Source organism: Mixophyes fleayi, chromosome 5, assembly GCF_038048845.1.
Source record: "Mixophyes fleayi isolate aMixFle1 chromosome 5, aMixFle1.hap1, whole genome shotgun sequence".
Classification (NCBI taxonomy): domain Eukaryota; kingdom Metazoa; phylum Chordata; class Amphibia; order Anura; family Limnodynastidae; genus Mixophyes; species Mixophyes fleayi.
The window spans coordinates 176015686-176034214 of record NC_134406.1 but is presented as its reverse complement, the minus strand read 5'-3'; the positions used below and the strand labels follow the sequence as shown (position 1 = coordinate 176034214).

The window sequence follows — 18529 nt, the reverse complement described above, 5'->3', positions numbered from 1 at the left end:
AATTATCAGCAGATAAAATTGCATTACTAACAGTACTTCTCCTGAGATCTAATTGAGTATCATCAGATTGCAGGTTTGGTAAACAGTGAAATGTGAAATCCCAGCACACCCGTCAATGTCTTTTCTAACAAATCAGCATAACAAATCTGTGCTTTCTTATGAAGTGCAAAGGAAAAATAATTAATAGAAAAATATATTGTACACGATTCATTTTGCGCTGGATTCCCTTTAATATACATTTAGTCTGCATCTACAGCTTATGTTATGCATTGTAAAGGAGTGTGTTATTATGGCTTCACTAACTTTTATTCCTTAAATTGGACCCATTGCCTACACACTGTGGAGGCAGCCATTTTGTTGAATGAACCAATATTTTACCTATAATCCACTATGGATTTTACTGAGGCGCGAGACACAATAAGTTTACTTCAATGGATTATTAGTGCAAGATTTAAGATAAAACAGTTTTTAAAATTTCTGGTAAAATAAAAATGTTTCTTACATTAAGGAATTATACAATATATCATGAAATCTTGATTCATTAAAATTCGCTTGACCTGTGTTTATCACTAGATCTTAAACTGCCCAATCCCCAAGTATTAGCTTACAATAGGCAGATAGCAAACCACTCCCATCATTTTACACATACAGGGAACCGCTAAGATTATTTGGTTACAATCCCTGGTGGCTATATTTTGGGATCTACTACTTATAAAATCACCAATAGCATTGATCTTGATAGGGACAAATATTTAGGAACCAAGTGTTTCAAACAATAACATTAAAACCAAGATGAAGATTCATAATGATTATTATTACCATATGGCAATTGAAGAACACACAAAGTAATTTTAATGCACACACTCACTTTTTCACATATTTTGCTGCTTTTATTACAAATGATAATTGTATTACAATTTAAATACATGTTAAGTTTTATGTGTACAATTAGGGCATAATAAAAGTTTTCTTTTGATTGCAACTTGATACAGGACCTCTGTGTACCATATCCAAGCCCATTCCATTTCTTTTTTGCTTATGAGATTGGGAAACTGGTATGACATGAAGTTTGTTCAACCCATAGCACCAAATGCAGTGTCCATGAAGTACCAAATAAACCCACTACAAGTGAATGTCCAAATAATCCTGGTTAATTTGATTTATATAAGAAAAAAACGGGCTTGTCCTAGGAAAGCTGGCTCACATTCCTAATCATAGTTAATGTGTAATCAGGCAGTGCAGTTTGAAAAATCCAAAAAGGAAGTAAAATCCAACGCAGAATGGTACAATACATAACTGTCTCACACAGCGTTGCTGCTTTTAATAAAAAGAGATAAAAAAATATATATGCACAATCCATGTTAAAGTAGATTGTGTTATACAGGAACCTTGGCTCACTATCTTGCAGGTATTACTTTATTTTTTATAAATATCAGATATTGCCTGTTTTTTCTCAAAACATCCAAGTAATTAAAATACAATACAACTGCATACTGCACTGAACTAAACCTTACTAATCTTAGGTGGTGTGCTGTTTGATGCTTTATGCACTGGGATGGGGCAGGAAAGAGTTCAGCTGGATTACTTATAAAGGATTGCATTGATCCGCTTTATAAGTAGAACTGTTCAGCAGGGATAGTAACAAGTACTGAAATCCAAAAGAATTATGAAAAATAACACTGGTCAACACTCATTTTATTGTCAATCACAATGGAGCGATTATGGGGTAACTTTGGGGTACTAATTCTGAATATGACACCAGTGTTTCTAGCTTAGCTCTAAATTTTTAGATAATTGGTACCCCAACAAAAAAAATTAAAAACATAAAAATGCAAAATATGTAATGGTCAGACAGAGCCTACTTCTAAAGCACACTGAAATTGCCTCAAATCATACAAAAGTAAGCACATGAAATACATGTGGGTTATCGGGACAGTTGTGGTGGAGGCTCCAGTGATAGTCTGCCATCATGTGTCTGTCCCATCTGCCTTGATACCTTTCCTCCATCACCTTTATATCTTGATGAAACCTCCCCCCTTATTCCTCACTAAAATCACTGAGATTATCCCTAAATCTGTGTAAGTGGCTGTGGAGAAAGTGTACCTTTATGCTCATATTCGTACCCAAATCTTTAAAGTTTGTGAGCATGTTTTATACCAGTTCTTCATAATTATCTGCTTTGTGGTTACCCAAGAAGTTCTTGACAACTGAGACATAACTGCACCAGGCAGAAGCTTCAATACCATTCATCATTATCAGTTATTTATATAGCACCACTAATTCCGCAGCGCTGTACAGAGAACTCATTCACATCAGTCCCTGCCCCATTGGGGCTTACAGTCTAAATTCCCTAACACACACACACACACAGAGGGAGAGACTAAGGTCAATTCTGATAGCAGCCAATTAACCTACCAGTATGTTTTTGGAGTGTGGGAGGAAACCAGAGCACCCGGAGGAAACCCACGCAAACACAGGGAGAACATACAAACTTCACACAGATAAGGCCATGGCCGGGAATCGAACTCATGACCCCAGTGCTGTGAGGCAGAAGTGCTAACCACTAAGCCACTGTGCTAGCTACTAAATTCATACATTTAGTGAAATTACAATCCTTGATAAGCCAATTTGAGGGCCATCATAGATTCCAGCTTTTAGTTTTTCCATACATAGTCCAGGGATCGACCTACAAATGTATTTGAAGCGCTGTGTAATATGATATTTGTAAATAGTTATTTCATGACTATCCAACCAGTTTATTGTCTTCCTTTATGTCAAAAATACACTTTTGTTGTTAGAATTGACGGTCTGCTCCCGAACCTCCCACTTAATTCACTATTACAGTTGGTGGTCAAAACACCCTTCTCAATTAATTAATTCAGCCCTGGCAAGTGCAATAATAAGATAAGTTTGTAAATAGAGCATTTTTGTTCCGGGGAAACGTGTCATTTTTGAATGGTCTAAACCTGGATTTGCCATTAATAAGGGACACATTTGGGTTGTAAACCTGTTTGCATGGTGCGTTGTAGAGGTGTATTGATTCATTACGGCTACCTCTGCAGAATCCCTAGTGGTAGCTCAGTCTCTCTCACCTCAGACGCCTATGAGTGAACAGCATGCAGCTTTAATAACAACAAAGTGTGATGCAGTTTATGTTTATCAGTGCTAAAATTAATTAAGTAGACATCTTTTTACATCTTCCAACTTTACTGTCTAGCAGAGTTCACCGATTTACATAAACAGTAGCCTCACTTGACATAAGAGTTGACACTCTTGACTCTCCTCAGCATCAATGGTGTATCTCTGTGTTCAAAGAAAGGCCAGTGGAAATTAGATACACTTGAGTAGCATCTCAGCAGCCCAAACACAAGCTCACAAACTCATACAGCAGTGGGTTAATTCAGCAAGCTTCCCATTAGGAGTCACTCTTTTTAACCACTTGGGTCCCATGAACCCTATCAACATGCTGATCAAAGCATCCCACGCCTCACACGTCTCAAGGAGAGTGACAATCTCAATCTCTTACGCAGCATGGTCATTACAGACTTGCAGTTTTCTGATCACAAATAGCCAGCCATAGAATTTCTGCAATTACATAGGTGTTTTTTCTAAAGGCATAATTTGGCAACATATTGGTGTCCTAAGCCATGGGCCATTCTCTACCCACATTCTCTTTTAATATTAACCTTCCATAGCCTTCCTGGACCTGCAGAAGCAGAATGTTGTGCCGCTACATGTGTTCCTCAAGTGAACCTCCCCACAGTCAACTTTGGTAGATTGTGTTTCTCTTTTCATTTCAAGTCCATTTTCTTAGTCAGTGAAAACAATTTTGTGCAAGAAAAAGCCACATCACAGCCTCTGCCACCACTAGGCACAGACTTACTATGCTGAATGCTAAAACAGGCCCTGGATAAAACACATATACACCTAGAGAGTCATTAGCATTACCCTGTATACTACCCTCTGTAGATTTCTAATCCAGTAAAGCAATTTGGGGTTGCTTACTGCACAAGGGCAATGTGCAATAACCGACAACAGGCAAGTATGATTGGTTGGCATAGGTTACCGCAATTGTTTTATTCTTCTTACACACTGCACTTTCATATGGCCTGGAGCTTCAGTGTATGCTTCATCTACATCAGTGATGGGAAACAGGCGGCCCTCTGAGCTTTCACCTCACTCCCAACTCCTCCCTTCTTTATTGTCAGATTTGCTTGTTATAGCTTGTAACACTTGTGTGACGATTATGTATTATTCCTAATCACTGATTGTTATTTTTCCTTAGTATTCATATATGACAATTTGTATATTGTATTTAACCTTGTAATGTAATGTAAAAGTGTGCTTTGCTAGATGACATGAGTCTGACCTATGCAAGTGTCAAGATTCTTTTGAAAGTAACCAGGCTAGAGAGATAACCTCTTTGAGGCGCTTCAGAGTTATGCAAACAGTCCAGACACTCAAGCAGAGATGAGAAATCACGCCCTCTAAGATGCCAAATATATATAACTCACTTCGAAAGCCCTGTGTCTTTCTGGGAATCGATCTGCCCTAAATGAAAATTCAATTTACGAAGGTGGGGGTGAAGAGCCATGCGAGAAAGGTTTAAAATCCTCTACCTTAGACATAGAGATGTTCACTGACCCACGTATTCTGGTTTTGGATCTGGATTAACTTTGTGCTTTGGTTTTGGCAAAACCGCTCTCGGGTGTTTTGGTTTTGGATCTGTATTTTTTAGAAAAGTTGCAAAAATATGCTAAATTCACATAATTTTGCTCTTTCTTTGTTCCTACATTATTATTAACCTCAATAACACTCATTTAAAGTCATTTGCAGTCAATTTTGACCACCTCACAGGTCACAATATTATTTTCATACACTTTCAGACAAATACTGCAGCAACCTGATTGGATGCTAAGCGACAGAGCAATGACTCAAACACACAGCAGTTCCTAGCATATCTAGGAAACATTGTCACACTGCAGTGGCAGAAAAGAAAAGTGGTGCAAGATGGAATTGTTCTTGGATCATGAAACCAGTTATGGTTCATTTGATTGCTCCACCCATTCCTTGGATAACTGTGGTAATTATACAGCTAATACATAGCAACTAGCGCTGACCCCCCTGGGAGGCGTGCTTTTATCAGACCCAGAGCAATCCAGGGTGCCAGACAATGCACTAAAAAGAGCCATTATAATTCCCAGCAAAAAGCAAGTTCATCACTGAGCTTCGAATCGGCCCCAATTCCCACAAAATTATAATATAGTTAGGTACCTTTGATGTAAAGTGCAGATTACAAACACTTGATGAAACATCAGCAAAGTGGAAGGTAATACATATACACGTCTATTTAGACATCCATGCTTACATGACTTCTGCAAGCAACGTTGTTCTTTCTTAATAAAACTGTTGTCTTTATACCGTTCAAAATAATTAAAAATAATCCTCCACCATTTGGATGTTCATAGTAGGATCAGGTGGAGTTACAGCAGAGGTGTCACTAATTCTTGTCAATTCTTTTACAGTAGACAAGACCAGATGTCAAAATGTTGTGCTGAGTCATCTGCATCATCAATGGGTTCCTAAGATTTTTACTAAGCACACAACAGTATATAGCACATGTAGGTAATATTGGCACACAGTGGTAGCTGAAAGGAAAAGTGGTGCCATCCCACCCACCCTTATGTTGGATCTTAAAAAGGACATGCACACTTTAACAAATCAAGCACTTCAGCCACATAAGTGCCACTCCTTGTGGCTTAAGTGCTTGGTTTGTTTGAGCACCCACTAAACAAGGTAACAATGGGCTTAAGGCACCTAAGGTAACAGTGTTCTTAATGAACTCTACCGTGGCAAGATGTTGTTGTCCTCATCCTCACCCTCATCAGTTTTACATAATCCTCACACATTATTAATTCATCACTGCTGGAATCCACCATTACAGAAGTCTCAGTATTTTTATGTAATTGGTGGGAAAGGCCTTCCTCATGGAACTTGAAGTTCATTTTTATGATCATCTTTTCCACATTTTGAGGAAGTAGCCCCCTACGCCGATCGCTGACAAGGTTCCCAGCTGTGCTGAAAACTCTTTCCGAGTACACACTGGAGGGTGGGCAGCTAGGGCAGTGCAAAGCGAGTTGGTACATGGGTCTCCAAATTCCCTCTTTTTCCTTCCAGTATATAAGGAGACTGTCTGATGTGTATATTTCTATGCTGTCGTTAAAATAATCCTCCACCATCCTTTGGATGTTGTTAGTAGGATCAGGTGGAGTTACGGCAGAAGTGTCACATTTTTTGGTCAATTCTTTTTGACCAGACCAGATGTCAAAATTTTTTGCTGAGTCATCTGCATCATCCCTGGGTCTCTTGGGAAAGCAAAGTTTTTTCATAGCAGCAGTTGAGTGAGAAACTGAAGGAGGAGAAGCCGTCCTGTCACGTAACTCTTGAGCTGTCTTATTGCTCACCAGGAGCTCCTTGCATCTCTTCAGATTGGGGTCAGTTGGAAACAAAGAGAAGACATAGCACCTTAAACCAAGGATCAAGCACAGTCGCCAAAATGTAGTGATTCGATTTCAAGATTTTGATAACTCTTGGATCCTAGCAAAGCGAATATAGTGCTTGATTTACAAGTCCAACATACTTAGCGTAATTGCTTTGTTTCATCTCCTCCTTCAGTTTCTCAAGCTGCTTTTCCAATAGTCTAATTAAGGGAATCACTTGACTCAAGCTAGCAGTGTCTGAACTCACTTCACAGGTAACTACTTCAAATGGTTTCAGCACCTTGCATAACACGGAAAGTATTCTTCACTGCTCTTGACTAAAATACATCCCTCCTCCTATCCCAATGTCATGGCTTGTGGAGTAAGCGTGGATAGCTTTTCGCTGTTCATCCGCAGAAGCATATACAAGGTGGAATTCCACCTTGTCACCACCTCTTGCTTCAGTTGGTATCAGGGCAAATTTAATTTCTCTTGTAGCTGCTGCAATCTCCTACACACTGACGCTGAATGTCGGAAATGTCCAGATATTTTACTGGCCATAGACAGCATCTCCTGCACTTCCCTGTCATTTTTTAAAAAGCTCTGGACCACCAAGTTGATTGTGTGAGATAAACAGGGAATGTGAGGGAAATCACCCAGCTGTAATGCTCTCACAATATTGGTGGCGTTATCAGAAATGACATATCCTGAGCAGAGTCCAAGCGAGAAAAGCCATGTTGCAATGACATCCCTTAGTTTTTGCAACAGATTGTCAGCTGTATGCCTCTTAATGAAGCCGGTGTTACACAGAGTATCCTGCCTCTGACAAATGTGACATCCTAGGGTACATGCTGCAGCTGTTCCTGCTGGTAAAGGCGAATCACCAACCCAGTGGGCTGTCACAGTCCTATAATCTTTAGTCTGCCCAGTTCCGCTTCTCCACATATCTGTGGTTAAGTGTACAGTGTGTAGAATGGCATTTTGTAGGCCAATAATGAATTTTTTCCTCACCTTCTGGTAGAGGCGAGGAATAGCTTTTCTAATGAAATGGTGCGTGATGGAATTTGGTAACGGGGATACAAGACCTCAAGTAACTGTCTAAAACCAACTGCATTAATAGTGGATATGGGACGCAGATCTAATACTAGCATAGTTGCCATGGCGTCTGTGATCCGCTTTGCAACTGGGTGACAGCTTTCATACTTTCTTCCTCTTGCAAAGGATTGTTTAACAGTCAATGGTTGTAAACTACTAGTAGTCTTCTTCTTGGTCTGCTTCCGGGATGAAGATTCACCCCCAGCAGCAGCAGCAGCAGCAGTGGGACTCACACTCAAGAATTCTTTTGAGGAATCCAGGATAGTGGAGGAGGCATCTAGCCTTACCAACTTGGATGCAGGACTAACTCCGATCGCTACTGAGGATATTGATGAGGATGGCGTTGTGGGTGTAGATTGCAGGCATCGGGATGTAGGTGAGAGAAGGGACCTAGCTGATGATGGACTGCTTGTTGGTATTTTTTTAGCATAAGTTTCTGGTTTTCCCAACAGCTTGCCATGAACGTAACATGAATGAGATTCCTAGATGGTTAAGGTCCCTCCCTCTACTGACTGTGGCTTTACAAACACTACAAATGGCTAGACAACTGTTGTCAAGATTTTGGTAAAAACAATTTCACACATAAGAGGTGGATTTTTTGGTCCTATGTCCAGGCATGACAATGGCCTTCTTCTTATCACGTGCAAGAACTGTTTCAACCGGTGCAGGACCTACACAAACAACATCATCCTCATTAGCGCCCACGTCGGCTACATAAATATCCCCCTCAAGCTGTTGCTTCCTCAATTTGTGTATCACCGGCTACACTTGGGCTGTTCAGGCACACATCTGCAGAAATGCTGAAAGGGGCCTTCTTTATGGGTACACTATCAGAATGGTCAGGATTACACATAGCACTCATGGATAGACTCTCCTCAAGGATTTGTGTCATTTCTGAATCTGAAGATACAGTTTCTTCTAATGCCTTACTGTTTTCTCCCAGCTCGGTTTTTACACGTAAAAGTATATCTACAGCACTATTGGAGTCCGAATGACAAGGTCTTGCTTGGTCACGACTGAACTTACAAGAAGATGCCTCAGTAACAGTTGCAGAACTAGTACTCATAGAGAAAGGGGAAGGCCTCATTCTTTCCTTGCCACTGCGTGTGTAGAATGGCATGTTGGCAATTTTGTTTTTTACATTTTGGTTTCCCTGACTTGCAAACACTCTGCACTTTAACATAGGCTTTACCAGATGACGTAGAGAGATTACGATCATCATGACTGGTGCCAGCAGCTGCTTGGTGCTCCTGCTCTTGTGTGTACTGCTGTGAATGCATTTTGATAACACCGTACACTTTGGTTGCAAATTCAGAAGACCAAGCCTGCCAGCCCTAGTATTTGTATTTCAGCAATGACAATTAGCAATGGAGCTCTCCTCTTTGTCTGTAACCTATATAACACCGTACAATTTGACTGCAGATTTACACCAAGCCTGCCAGCCCTAGTATTTGTATTTCAGCAATGACAATTAGCAGTGGAGCAATGGAGCTCTTCTCTTTGTGTGTTACCTATATAGCACCGTACAATGTGACTGAAGATTTACTCCAAGCCTGCCAGCCCTAGTATTTGTATTTCAGCAATGACAATTAGCAATGGAGCTCTCCTCTTTGTGTGTTACCTATATAACACAGTACAATGTGACTGCAGATCACTGTAGACTTTGGAGAATACTGCTACCCCATCCTCGTTCTAGTCTACCTATGACGCTGCCCAACTGCTCTACAGACTGTGCTACCCCTTCTGTGTCCCTCTGTGAAATGATGCTAGATCGCCGTGGAGAGAGTTACTTATAGAGTCCAAAATGACTACGTAACAATGACGTTTTGCCTCGTTTTCAATTCCGAAAGTGCGCGAAAGTACTCGGATCTGCTAAGTTTGGGTGTGTTCGGTTCTCAGGGAACTGAGCCTGAGCATTTCTACTTAGACAGTGATGTGTGCATTTCTAAAGAGGAGACCCCTGTATCTAGATGAAGTGTGCCATCCTTCTCAAAGTATACTCCTCTCATGCCAAGTCTTAAACTAGTGACTAGTGTTTTATTTGTGCAACTTATTTTATAGGTCTTGTTATTAATTGTTTTGTAACTAAGCCTTGGAAATATTTTTCGGGTTAAATATATTTAATCTAGCATATTCTCCATGATTCTTTGTGAATTTACGAAGTCAAGTTAAGCTCATGCTACATGTGAATGTGGTTTAAGTGTGAAACATTAATAAGTGGTTTTGGTGAATGCAAGGACGCCATAGTAAATACTTAATGGTGGCAGAAAAGGTGTTTTCATTGGTAAGTGACTACAGTGACTCCGGACATGGCCATCTGTTCAGATTGCTGTCTGAGACAGACTGGGCGTTCGTGACAACTTGTTTAAAATGGCCGCTGATATGTTATTTCAGATATGTGTCTCTTTCTGCGATTAAATGTATTTTAACTTCTTACTGAGATAAAGAGTTATGTGTGGCTCTTTTGAACGTTAGAGGGCCACGTCATGTGGCCTCAGAAGTGTATACAGTTGCCCAACACTGATCTACATAGTCACTTTTTTAAATGTGAACAAAAGATGTTGAAATGCTTAATATAAAGACTGCCAAATAATACAACTGTCCTCTCTAACAAGCAAACTTACTGCAGCAAAAGTCATAATTGTCCTTGCAAATGAGTTTGTGTAGTCAAAGCTGAGCTGAAATAATTGATGTCAGAGTGCAAAGAGAACAAACTGATTCTATGATGTCATTCAAGCACATGGATGACCATCGAAAATTGATGCACTTGTGCTGCTAGATTTTCCCTACATCTTTCAGTGGCAGCATTACTTTTCTTCCTAGGGCCCATTTTAACACTAATGTTTTATGACATGACTAATAAAGGTAGCCACACACTTGCTGTAATGGTTATAAGATGCAAATGTGGGAGCAGGGTTCTGTTACCTCTCAGTCTGTATATATTACTCAGTATTGTTTTATTAAAGTTTGTTCCCAATTGTAAAGCGCCACGGAATTTGCTGGCGCTATATAAATAAATGGTGATGATGATGTGGGAAACACTATCATCATCATCACCATTTATTTATATAGCGCCACTGATTCCGCTGCGCTGTACAGAGAACTCATTCACATCAGTCCCTGCCCCATTGGAGCTTACAGTCTAAATTCCCTAACACACACAGAGAGAGAGAGAGACTATGGTCAATTTTGATAGCAGCCAATTAACCTACTACTATTACCAATGAAGAACTGAAGTTGGGGGGAGGGGTTGGCAGTACACCCTTGCATTTTCTGCATTGCTAGCTTGTTGATATTATAGCAATAATGTGGGTTTTGTTCTTTTTGTTGCTTGAAAATTAGCTGGATGGTGTATGTCAGTCCTGAAATGGTCTAATTAGGAAGTTCCCTTATGCGAGGATATGATATTGCTTTGCATGACTAATTAGTCTTACATTTTTATCATTATTTTGTTATCCCATGTAACAAATGTATAAAATTATTTTATATTATATTTTTGTTTCATATTATATACATGACTGATATGTCTGTGTTAGGTACATGTTTTATAGTTTATCTTAATATCCTTCATGATTGTGTAAGCTCTTATCACCTTCATTATATGTTTAAATAAGGCTTATTTTAGCTTCCAAACATTATAGCATATAGACTGCAACAACCCAGCACATGTGCCCCTTAAAACTGGCACAGTTATAGCACTAAATAGTTATATATAAGTTTGAGTTCTGCCAGTCTAAGTAATGCAATCATGCAACAAATAGGTATACATATTCTAAATGACAAATTAAATAAACAATAATCTCAATTGAGTGCTACTTTTGTATTTCAGACACATTCATTAACAGGTCACTTATACAGCATTTATAAAGTAACTTGCATTTTGACCATATAACTTGAGGGGCAGAAATTTCTAAGGACGAATCGGGCAAAAATAGGGACTGCATCTTGGAATCAGAGACATTTCACAAAACCATATACTGATATATCAAGGAGGGGGGCACAGTTTGAAAATTAATGGGCAGAAATATAATAATTTCTTGGTGATATTATACTGCTTGTGGTTCTTCTCTTTGCAAACTGGTAGTATTTTTACAGGCAATGCCAAATAGTTTAAGTAAAACTTTTACACAAATAGTCTTTTAGACTTTTAATACTTACTGCTTTTTAATTTCTTGCTGTTTTTCTTCCAGGAACACATACAAACGCTAGACCGTGAAGTGAATGCATTTGTGGATTATATGTTTGGGCCGAGAGGTGAGTAGATTTTAATTTGTGGTATTTTTGTGTGAAATCGGATCAAATTTTGACTTGCCATAAGGAGAACACCTCTATATTACTGAAAAGGAGAATAGTTTTGTAATATTATACAGTGAAATATTTGTAAGATCATTTGTAGCAATATATTTTAGTTGTATTGGTTTATCATCTCTTGATCCTCTGTGTGTACCCATTGAAGTGGGCAGGGCTAGAACAACTTTCAGCTAATCAGATCAGCAGTGTTCACAGCAGCGCTGTGCAGGGGAAGGCTGGCAAATTTTAGACTGGACTCAGCAGCCTATTTTAAAGAAAAAAAAAAATGCAGTTGGCCCAGTGACCCAGCCCAAGGTAATCCATTTTGGGACCAGCCCGGGGGACAGTTGCCTCCCTCCACCCCAGCCCAGCCAGCCCCTGGCGTTGTGTGACTACATTAAGGCTGCAGGTGACATATAGGCATTGTCATGATGTGAGGAAGAGAATGTAGACAAGCGGGACTTCATATATTGAGAGTTATATAATGGAAGGTGCCTAACGGTAAGCAAGAAAAGTAGTGAAGTGAAGTGCAGGAAGCCTACGATGTCAAATTCACCTCTATGCAATCATATATCCTGGATTAACAACTACAGTATGTATCCCTTGCAGGGGCAGGCTGGGCTGGGGGGCAGGGGGTATCTGCCCCCCCATAGTGGGCCACCTGCATTTTTATTCCATTAAAATAGACTGCTGAGTCAAGTTTTGCCCCCCTGGGCTAAAATCTGCCAGCCCTCCCCTGGTCCCTTGTATCCCCAAAATATCTTAACTTTAGGACATGAATTAGTTATCTAATCCAGTTCATACAGCATCTATTATTATTACTATTTATTTATATAGTGCCACTAATTCCGCAGCGCTGTACAGAGAACTCACTCACATCAGTCCCTGCCCCATTGGGGCTTACAGTCTACATTCCCTAACAGTCGGGTCGGGAATGAAACTTATGACCCCAGTGCTGTAAGGCAGAAGTGCTAACCACTTAGCCACCGTGCTTTCATATAGACGTTTTCTACCTCTGGTTTATATATTTTCAAACAATTGATCAACATAGATTTAATTAATTACTTTAAATTTGATTTATCTCGGTTCCTAAAAAGAACTGGTCATCTTGTGCTCTATTGTTTTTTATTTCTTTTATTAAATACTGGCTTTCCCCATACGCTCAGGAGGGAGCACTTAATGTACTATGCAGGACAACTGCGAGGTACGGTGGAAGCTGGCCCATTCTCTTTAATAGAGTAGATGGCTAAACATTGTTAATAAATCTTTGTGGTAATGCTCATGGGAAAGATTCCTTTCCACCTCATTGAGTATTTATGAATTTGTTTTCCCTTTGAGGCAGATTCTGCAATGTCATAAAAATTTGATATTCTGTCCTTCCCCACACAAATCGTAGCCAAGTTAATGTTCAAGAAAGGAATATTGATCAAATCAGTCATCTTTTTTAAAATTGTTGCAGGATCAATATTAGAAGACAACATGCAGAACAAGAAAAGTGGCACAATGTAGGTGCTAGGTATATAAACATGGGATGACTGTAAACAATTTAAAGACAAAAAGTTGAAACTTAAAAAATAACTGATCAAAAACTATGTTTACAGTAAAGAGGTTTTATCTGCAAATCTCTATTAATTAAATATGTTTACAATTAAACTTAAATGAATGTTACAAATGACCTCAGTATTTTTCATACCAACGTTCCATATGGCCATAGAGGCACACAGTTTTGCTTATGAGTGTTGGGGGAAGATCTGCCACTGCTTATTGGGTAGAAGAAGGTTTAACGCTTACTGGTTGGATTCTGATTGAAAAGTCAGTCCATGTGGTTTGGGTACAATGATGAAAAACAGACCAGCAGAAGTGAAATATAACTCACTGCTGATCGGATAGAAGGAAAGTTTTGTTGGTGCTAAAAGCTCAACCATTACTGACCAGCTGCCACAGATGTTGTCAGTAGCAAGGACAACGATGTCTCCTGTAAGTTCTCATCCCTGTATATGTGAATTCAAACTCTTGTGCCCGTTTCCAATTACTGAGAAACCAGAACTTAATGTAGCTATAGCTGGTTGTTTGAAACTCAGGCTACAGGTAGTGGGAGCCATGGCCTGCTAATAACAAGACTGCTATTTTGCGGTACCTCCCTTTACGTGAGGTGCTAAGGCACAACTAAAGCATTTCAGTAATAAAATAAAACCGTCCCACCAATGTTTTTATATTCTATATATACACACTGTTCTATGAATCCTATTTAATTATCTGTTTCTAATTGCATTGTGCAGATGATTGTTTTACATGGTAAGGATGAAATACACATTCTAGAACTTGTAATCATCGGGCTTGTAATTAACATGATATTCTTTGTATACTGGGTTCTAATGACTGTTTCACCTTTCCAGATCCAAGGGTTAGAGGATGGTTCCTATTGGACTCCTGCCTTCCCACCATTTCATTGACTATCCTCTATTTAATTTCCATATGGTTGGGGACTAACTATATGAAGAACAGGCCTGCATTCTCTCTCAAAGGTCACTTAATTGTTTACAATTTCGCAGTCACTTTGCTTTCCTTGTACATGTTGATAGAGGTGAGTGTCTATTATATATCTTTTTATATTATTAGATGCTTTGTTAGACTTAAGTAGCTTACTTTCAAGTGGGGAATAAAATACAAAGTGCTTCTCTCTTTCAAAGAGTTACATTTATTTAATTCACTTGTCTCCTGATATTTGGCTGAATTCACACAAATACATAAATAAATCTATATGCTTTACTCCCAAATTAATAAAGTGTATTTGTTACTTTATCTGTTTTTAGAAGATGGCAAATTAAGTTTTACCTGCTGGAATATCCATGAGTTTGTCGTACAGAAATGTAGGGCCTGATTTATTAAGGATCTTAACTTAAGAAACTTCTTATTTAAGTCTCCTGGACAAAACCATGTCACAATGCAAGGGGTGCAAATTAGTATTCTGTTTTGCACATAAGTTAAATATTGACTGTTTTTTCATGTAGCACACAAATATCAACTTTAAATTTCAGTGTACAAATAAGCTATCAAGTATTTGTGTGCTACATGAAAAAACAGTCAGTATTTAAGTTATGTGCAAACCAGAATAATAATTTGCACCCCTTGCATTGTAACATGGTTTTGTCCAGGAGGCTTAATTAAGAAGTTTCTTAAGTTAAGATCCTTAATGAATCAGGCCCGTAGACTTTAAAATTTGTCATTTTTAAAAACTTGTAACTTTTTCTAATGCTTCTCACATTAAAATCAAACCTTTAAATGACTTATTCTGGAGAACATTAAATTGCAGACCCAACCATTAAAAATGACCACGAAGACAAAAAACTATTTAGACTGCATTAGCAATTTTCCCATTTAAGCAAAAACTTTTTTTTTTGTTGTGTTTACAAATGTTGTTTACAGCTAAATTTTTTATTTGCCCAATAATGTCAATTTGTAGATCTGACAGAGAATAAAATCACTCCTTATAATCAATTTTCACCTTCTTAATCGCCTTCAGATTTGTGTTAATATTTGTCCTAGATGTTCTACGTTCCCACTCTTATGCACATGACTTATACTTGTTTCTTAATGTCTTTCCTATGACCCAGATTGTAAGCTCTTAAGGGACCTGCAGGCTGTGGTCCCATGAATCATCCTTGCATACTGTATTCAAGTTATATTTATGCAATGCCCTTGTATTCATATGCAATTGTTGTATGATGTTGTGTAATGCCTGCAGTACATAGTTGGGTACACTGAATGCAGTGCAGTACCATGCATTTTCTCTACGCCGCCATGTATCATATGATTTTCCTCAAGTAATCTCACTCCACCTGTGTCTACAAATGCTAATGCAATCAGGTGGATTTATTAGGAAAGCTATAAATGTCAAAAATAGAAATGTACAAATTTCAGCATCTTATGCAGTACGTATGAATTTCACATTTGAATTAGACTTTGCCAAATCAAAACTCTAGCTTTACAAAACCGAATCGATATAAATGTGTGAAAGGCATTGTTTATGTAAGTGTGTAGTGCAAGATATGAGTTTTATCTGTGTATAACAGTAAAAATGAGTCTGAACACCTAAAAATGCTTGATATTCACCTTGGTAAATCTTGTCTCAAGGAAGACCATCTTTATTGATTAACCACTGTTAAGATTTCAAAAATATGTAAAATTAAATGTTATCGGACATGGTAGTCTGTTTCATTAGAACAAGTATGTTGTTTTTATTCTACTAGTTGTTTAGTTATGAAAACTGTTTTAAGTATATTTTATTAGCTAGTAGAGTTTAGTAAGTATGTTGCCGTTGCTGATTTTAAAGAGACTAAAAATGACAGGAAATAGCTAACAAATAGCAAACTTTAAACAAGGCAACAACAATCATGCAAATAAATATTAAGACAATATCACTCTTCTAATAAAAAATGCTAATTTCATATAGATTTGAAGGATCTTCATGGTATGAAATATCTTTTTCGTGAGCAATGTGATTCAAACATTGGACATTTTTTTGCTTTCGATGCAGAGTTCTCATTTTACAGTACAGTACAGTACTCTGTGTGTGGCTGAGTTATGCAGAAATGACATTTCCAAAGATCTCGCTGTGCCTTTGTGACAAACATAACTTGAACAGCACACAGGACAAAATGGCTCAATGTGTTCCATTTCTGTGTTGCATAAAAGGCTTTCCATTTAAAATGCATCTATTGGTTGAACATTTGTTTCACAGTGAAGTGACCTCTGGGTCTGTCTTAATTCAATATTCTTTTGTTCGAGTAACACTTAGAACATTCTATACTTTTTTATATGATGGGAAAAGAAGGCAGATAAAGTGCATAGAAATATATAAGCACTCAGTGTTCTAATTGCAAAGTAGTCAGATAATCTTTTAATAGCACGCACTTAATACACCCTTTCAGATCAAGTTTAAGAATAATGTAAGTAAGAAAAAAATCTAATAAATGTTATAAGATCTATTTGTGCTAACATTTTAAAGTATTATGGAGTAGTACAAAGACTTGGGGCTAGATTTACTAAGCTGCGGGTTTGAAAAAGTGGGGATGTTGCCTCTAGCAACCAATCAGATTCTAGCTTTCATTTATTTAGTACCTTCTACAAAATGACAGCTTGAATCTGATTGGTTGCTATAGGCAACATCCCCACTTTTTCAAACCCGCAGCTTAGTAAATCTAGCCCTTAGTATTGCTCAGGATATTTTTAATGTCAGTACTGTAATATTTATACACCTACTCAATTTACACTCTCTTCTATTCACTATCACCACACTTCTCTTCAAACTTCTCTTCTTTCTCCATCATGATGTTTTCTCCCTCCCCTATTATGATTTCCTCTTCACTACTTCCCTCCTCACTAGTCTGCACACATGAACTGTTTTGTCTCTTGCATCCACCACACTCACCAGCCTACATAAACAGAAATAAACCTCACACCCACAAATCCCCCTCACATATCCTCTTCCTCACTCTGCTCCTTCTAATGGGTGCTGGTTTCATCTCACCTAACCCTGGACCCTGTACAATTTCCATTCTCAGCTCATGCTTCCCGCTCCACCCTGTACTTGCAATCTTGCCAACCTTATCCACATATCTCGACTACCCTCTCTTCCTTTCACCTGTGCACTATGGAATGCCAGATCTGTTTGTAACAAACTTGCATCCCTTCATTTCTAAATCCCTTAACCTCCTCACCATTACTGAAACTTGTCTCCTCTGGCACTATATCCCCTGCAGCTCTCTCCTATGGGGGACTCTCTCAGCCATACCCCCAGATCCGGAAACAGACAAGGTGGTAGAGTAGGCATTCTACTTTCTCCAAGTTACACCTTCCAAGTCATAACCTCTGAACTCTCACTCTCATTCTCTTCCTTTGAAGTCCACAGTATTCATCTATTTTATCCTCCTTCATGTTGCTGTCATTTATCACCCCCCAGGTCCATCTTCCTAATTTCTTGACAACTTTACGGCCTGTCTCACTTATTTCCTATCCTTTGACATGCCTACTCTCATACTAGGCAATTTCAACATTGACATTTTTAATCTCACTGTCTCTTCTACCATTAAACATCTTTCACTTACTTCTTCCTTTGGTCTCTCCCAGTGGACCTCATCTCCCACCCACTGTGATGGAAACTCCCTTGACCTTGTATTCTCCCACTACTGCTCCATCTCACCAACTTAGCATTCCCACTCTCCCACAACAAGCTCCTTTCCTTCAGCCTCACCTTGCCTCTTGCCCTCACCCTGCACCCAAATCCACATGTACACAACAATACCTAACCCAATCCATTTCTCATTTTCACTAAAACAACTATTTTCTCCATTGTCTGCATTGTCGTGCCCTAAACAGGCTGCCTCTTTCTACAACAAAACACTCACTTCAACCTTAGACAATGCACCTCCAGCTACCACAAACAGTATCTGAAAATCCAAACCTCAAGCACGGCACACCAAACTGACCTGCTACCTGCAAAAGTGCTCCCACACTGCAGAACACTTCTGGAGGAAGTCTTGTTCATTTCACGATATTCTCCACTATAAATTCATCCTTTCAACTTACAGCACTGCCCTTTCAATTGCTAAACAAACATTCTTCAAATCTCTAATATCCACCCAGTATTCTAACCCACATTGCCT

General features: G+C 38.7%; 1 protein-coding gene across 2 annotated transcripts in view; it reads left to right on the top strand.

Moving 5' to 3' along the window:
* Nucleotides 1-18529, top strand: part of ELOVL2 (ELOVL fatty acid elongase 2) — an 81949-nt gene that overhangs the window by 47522 nt on the left and 15898 nt on the right. Inside the window, exons 2-4 of one of the 2 annotated variants that reach the window (XM_075213070.1) lie at nucleotides 11765-11828; nucleotides 14144-14159; nucleotides 14261-14448. In XM_075213070.1, the coding sequence (XP_075069171.1) occupies nucleotides 11796-11828; nucleotides 14144-14159; nucleotides 14261-14448 (237 nt within the window). In that variant the 5' untranslated portion in view covers nucleotides 11765-11795. The remainder of the gene's footprint in view (nucleotides 1-11764; nucleotides 11829-14143; nucleotides 14160-14260; nucleotides 14449-18529) is intronic. The other variant, XM_075213071.1, reaches the window with a different exon arrangement.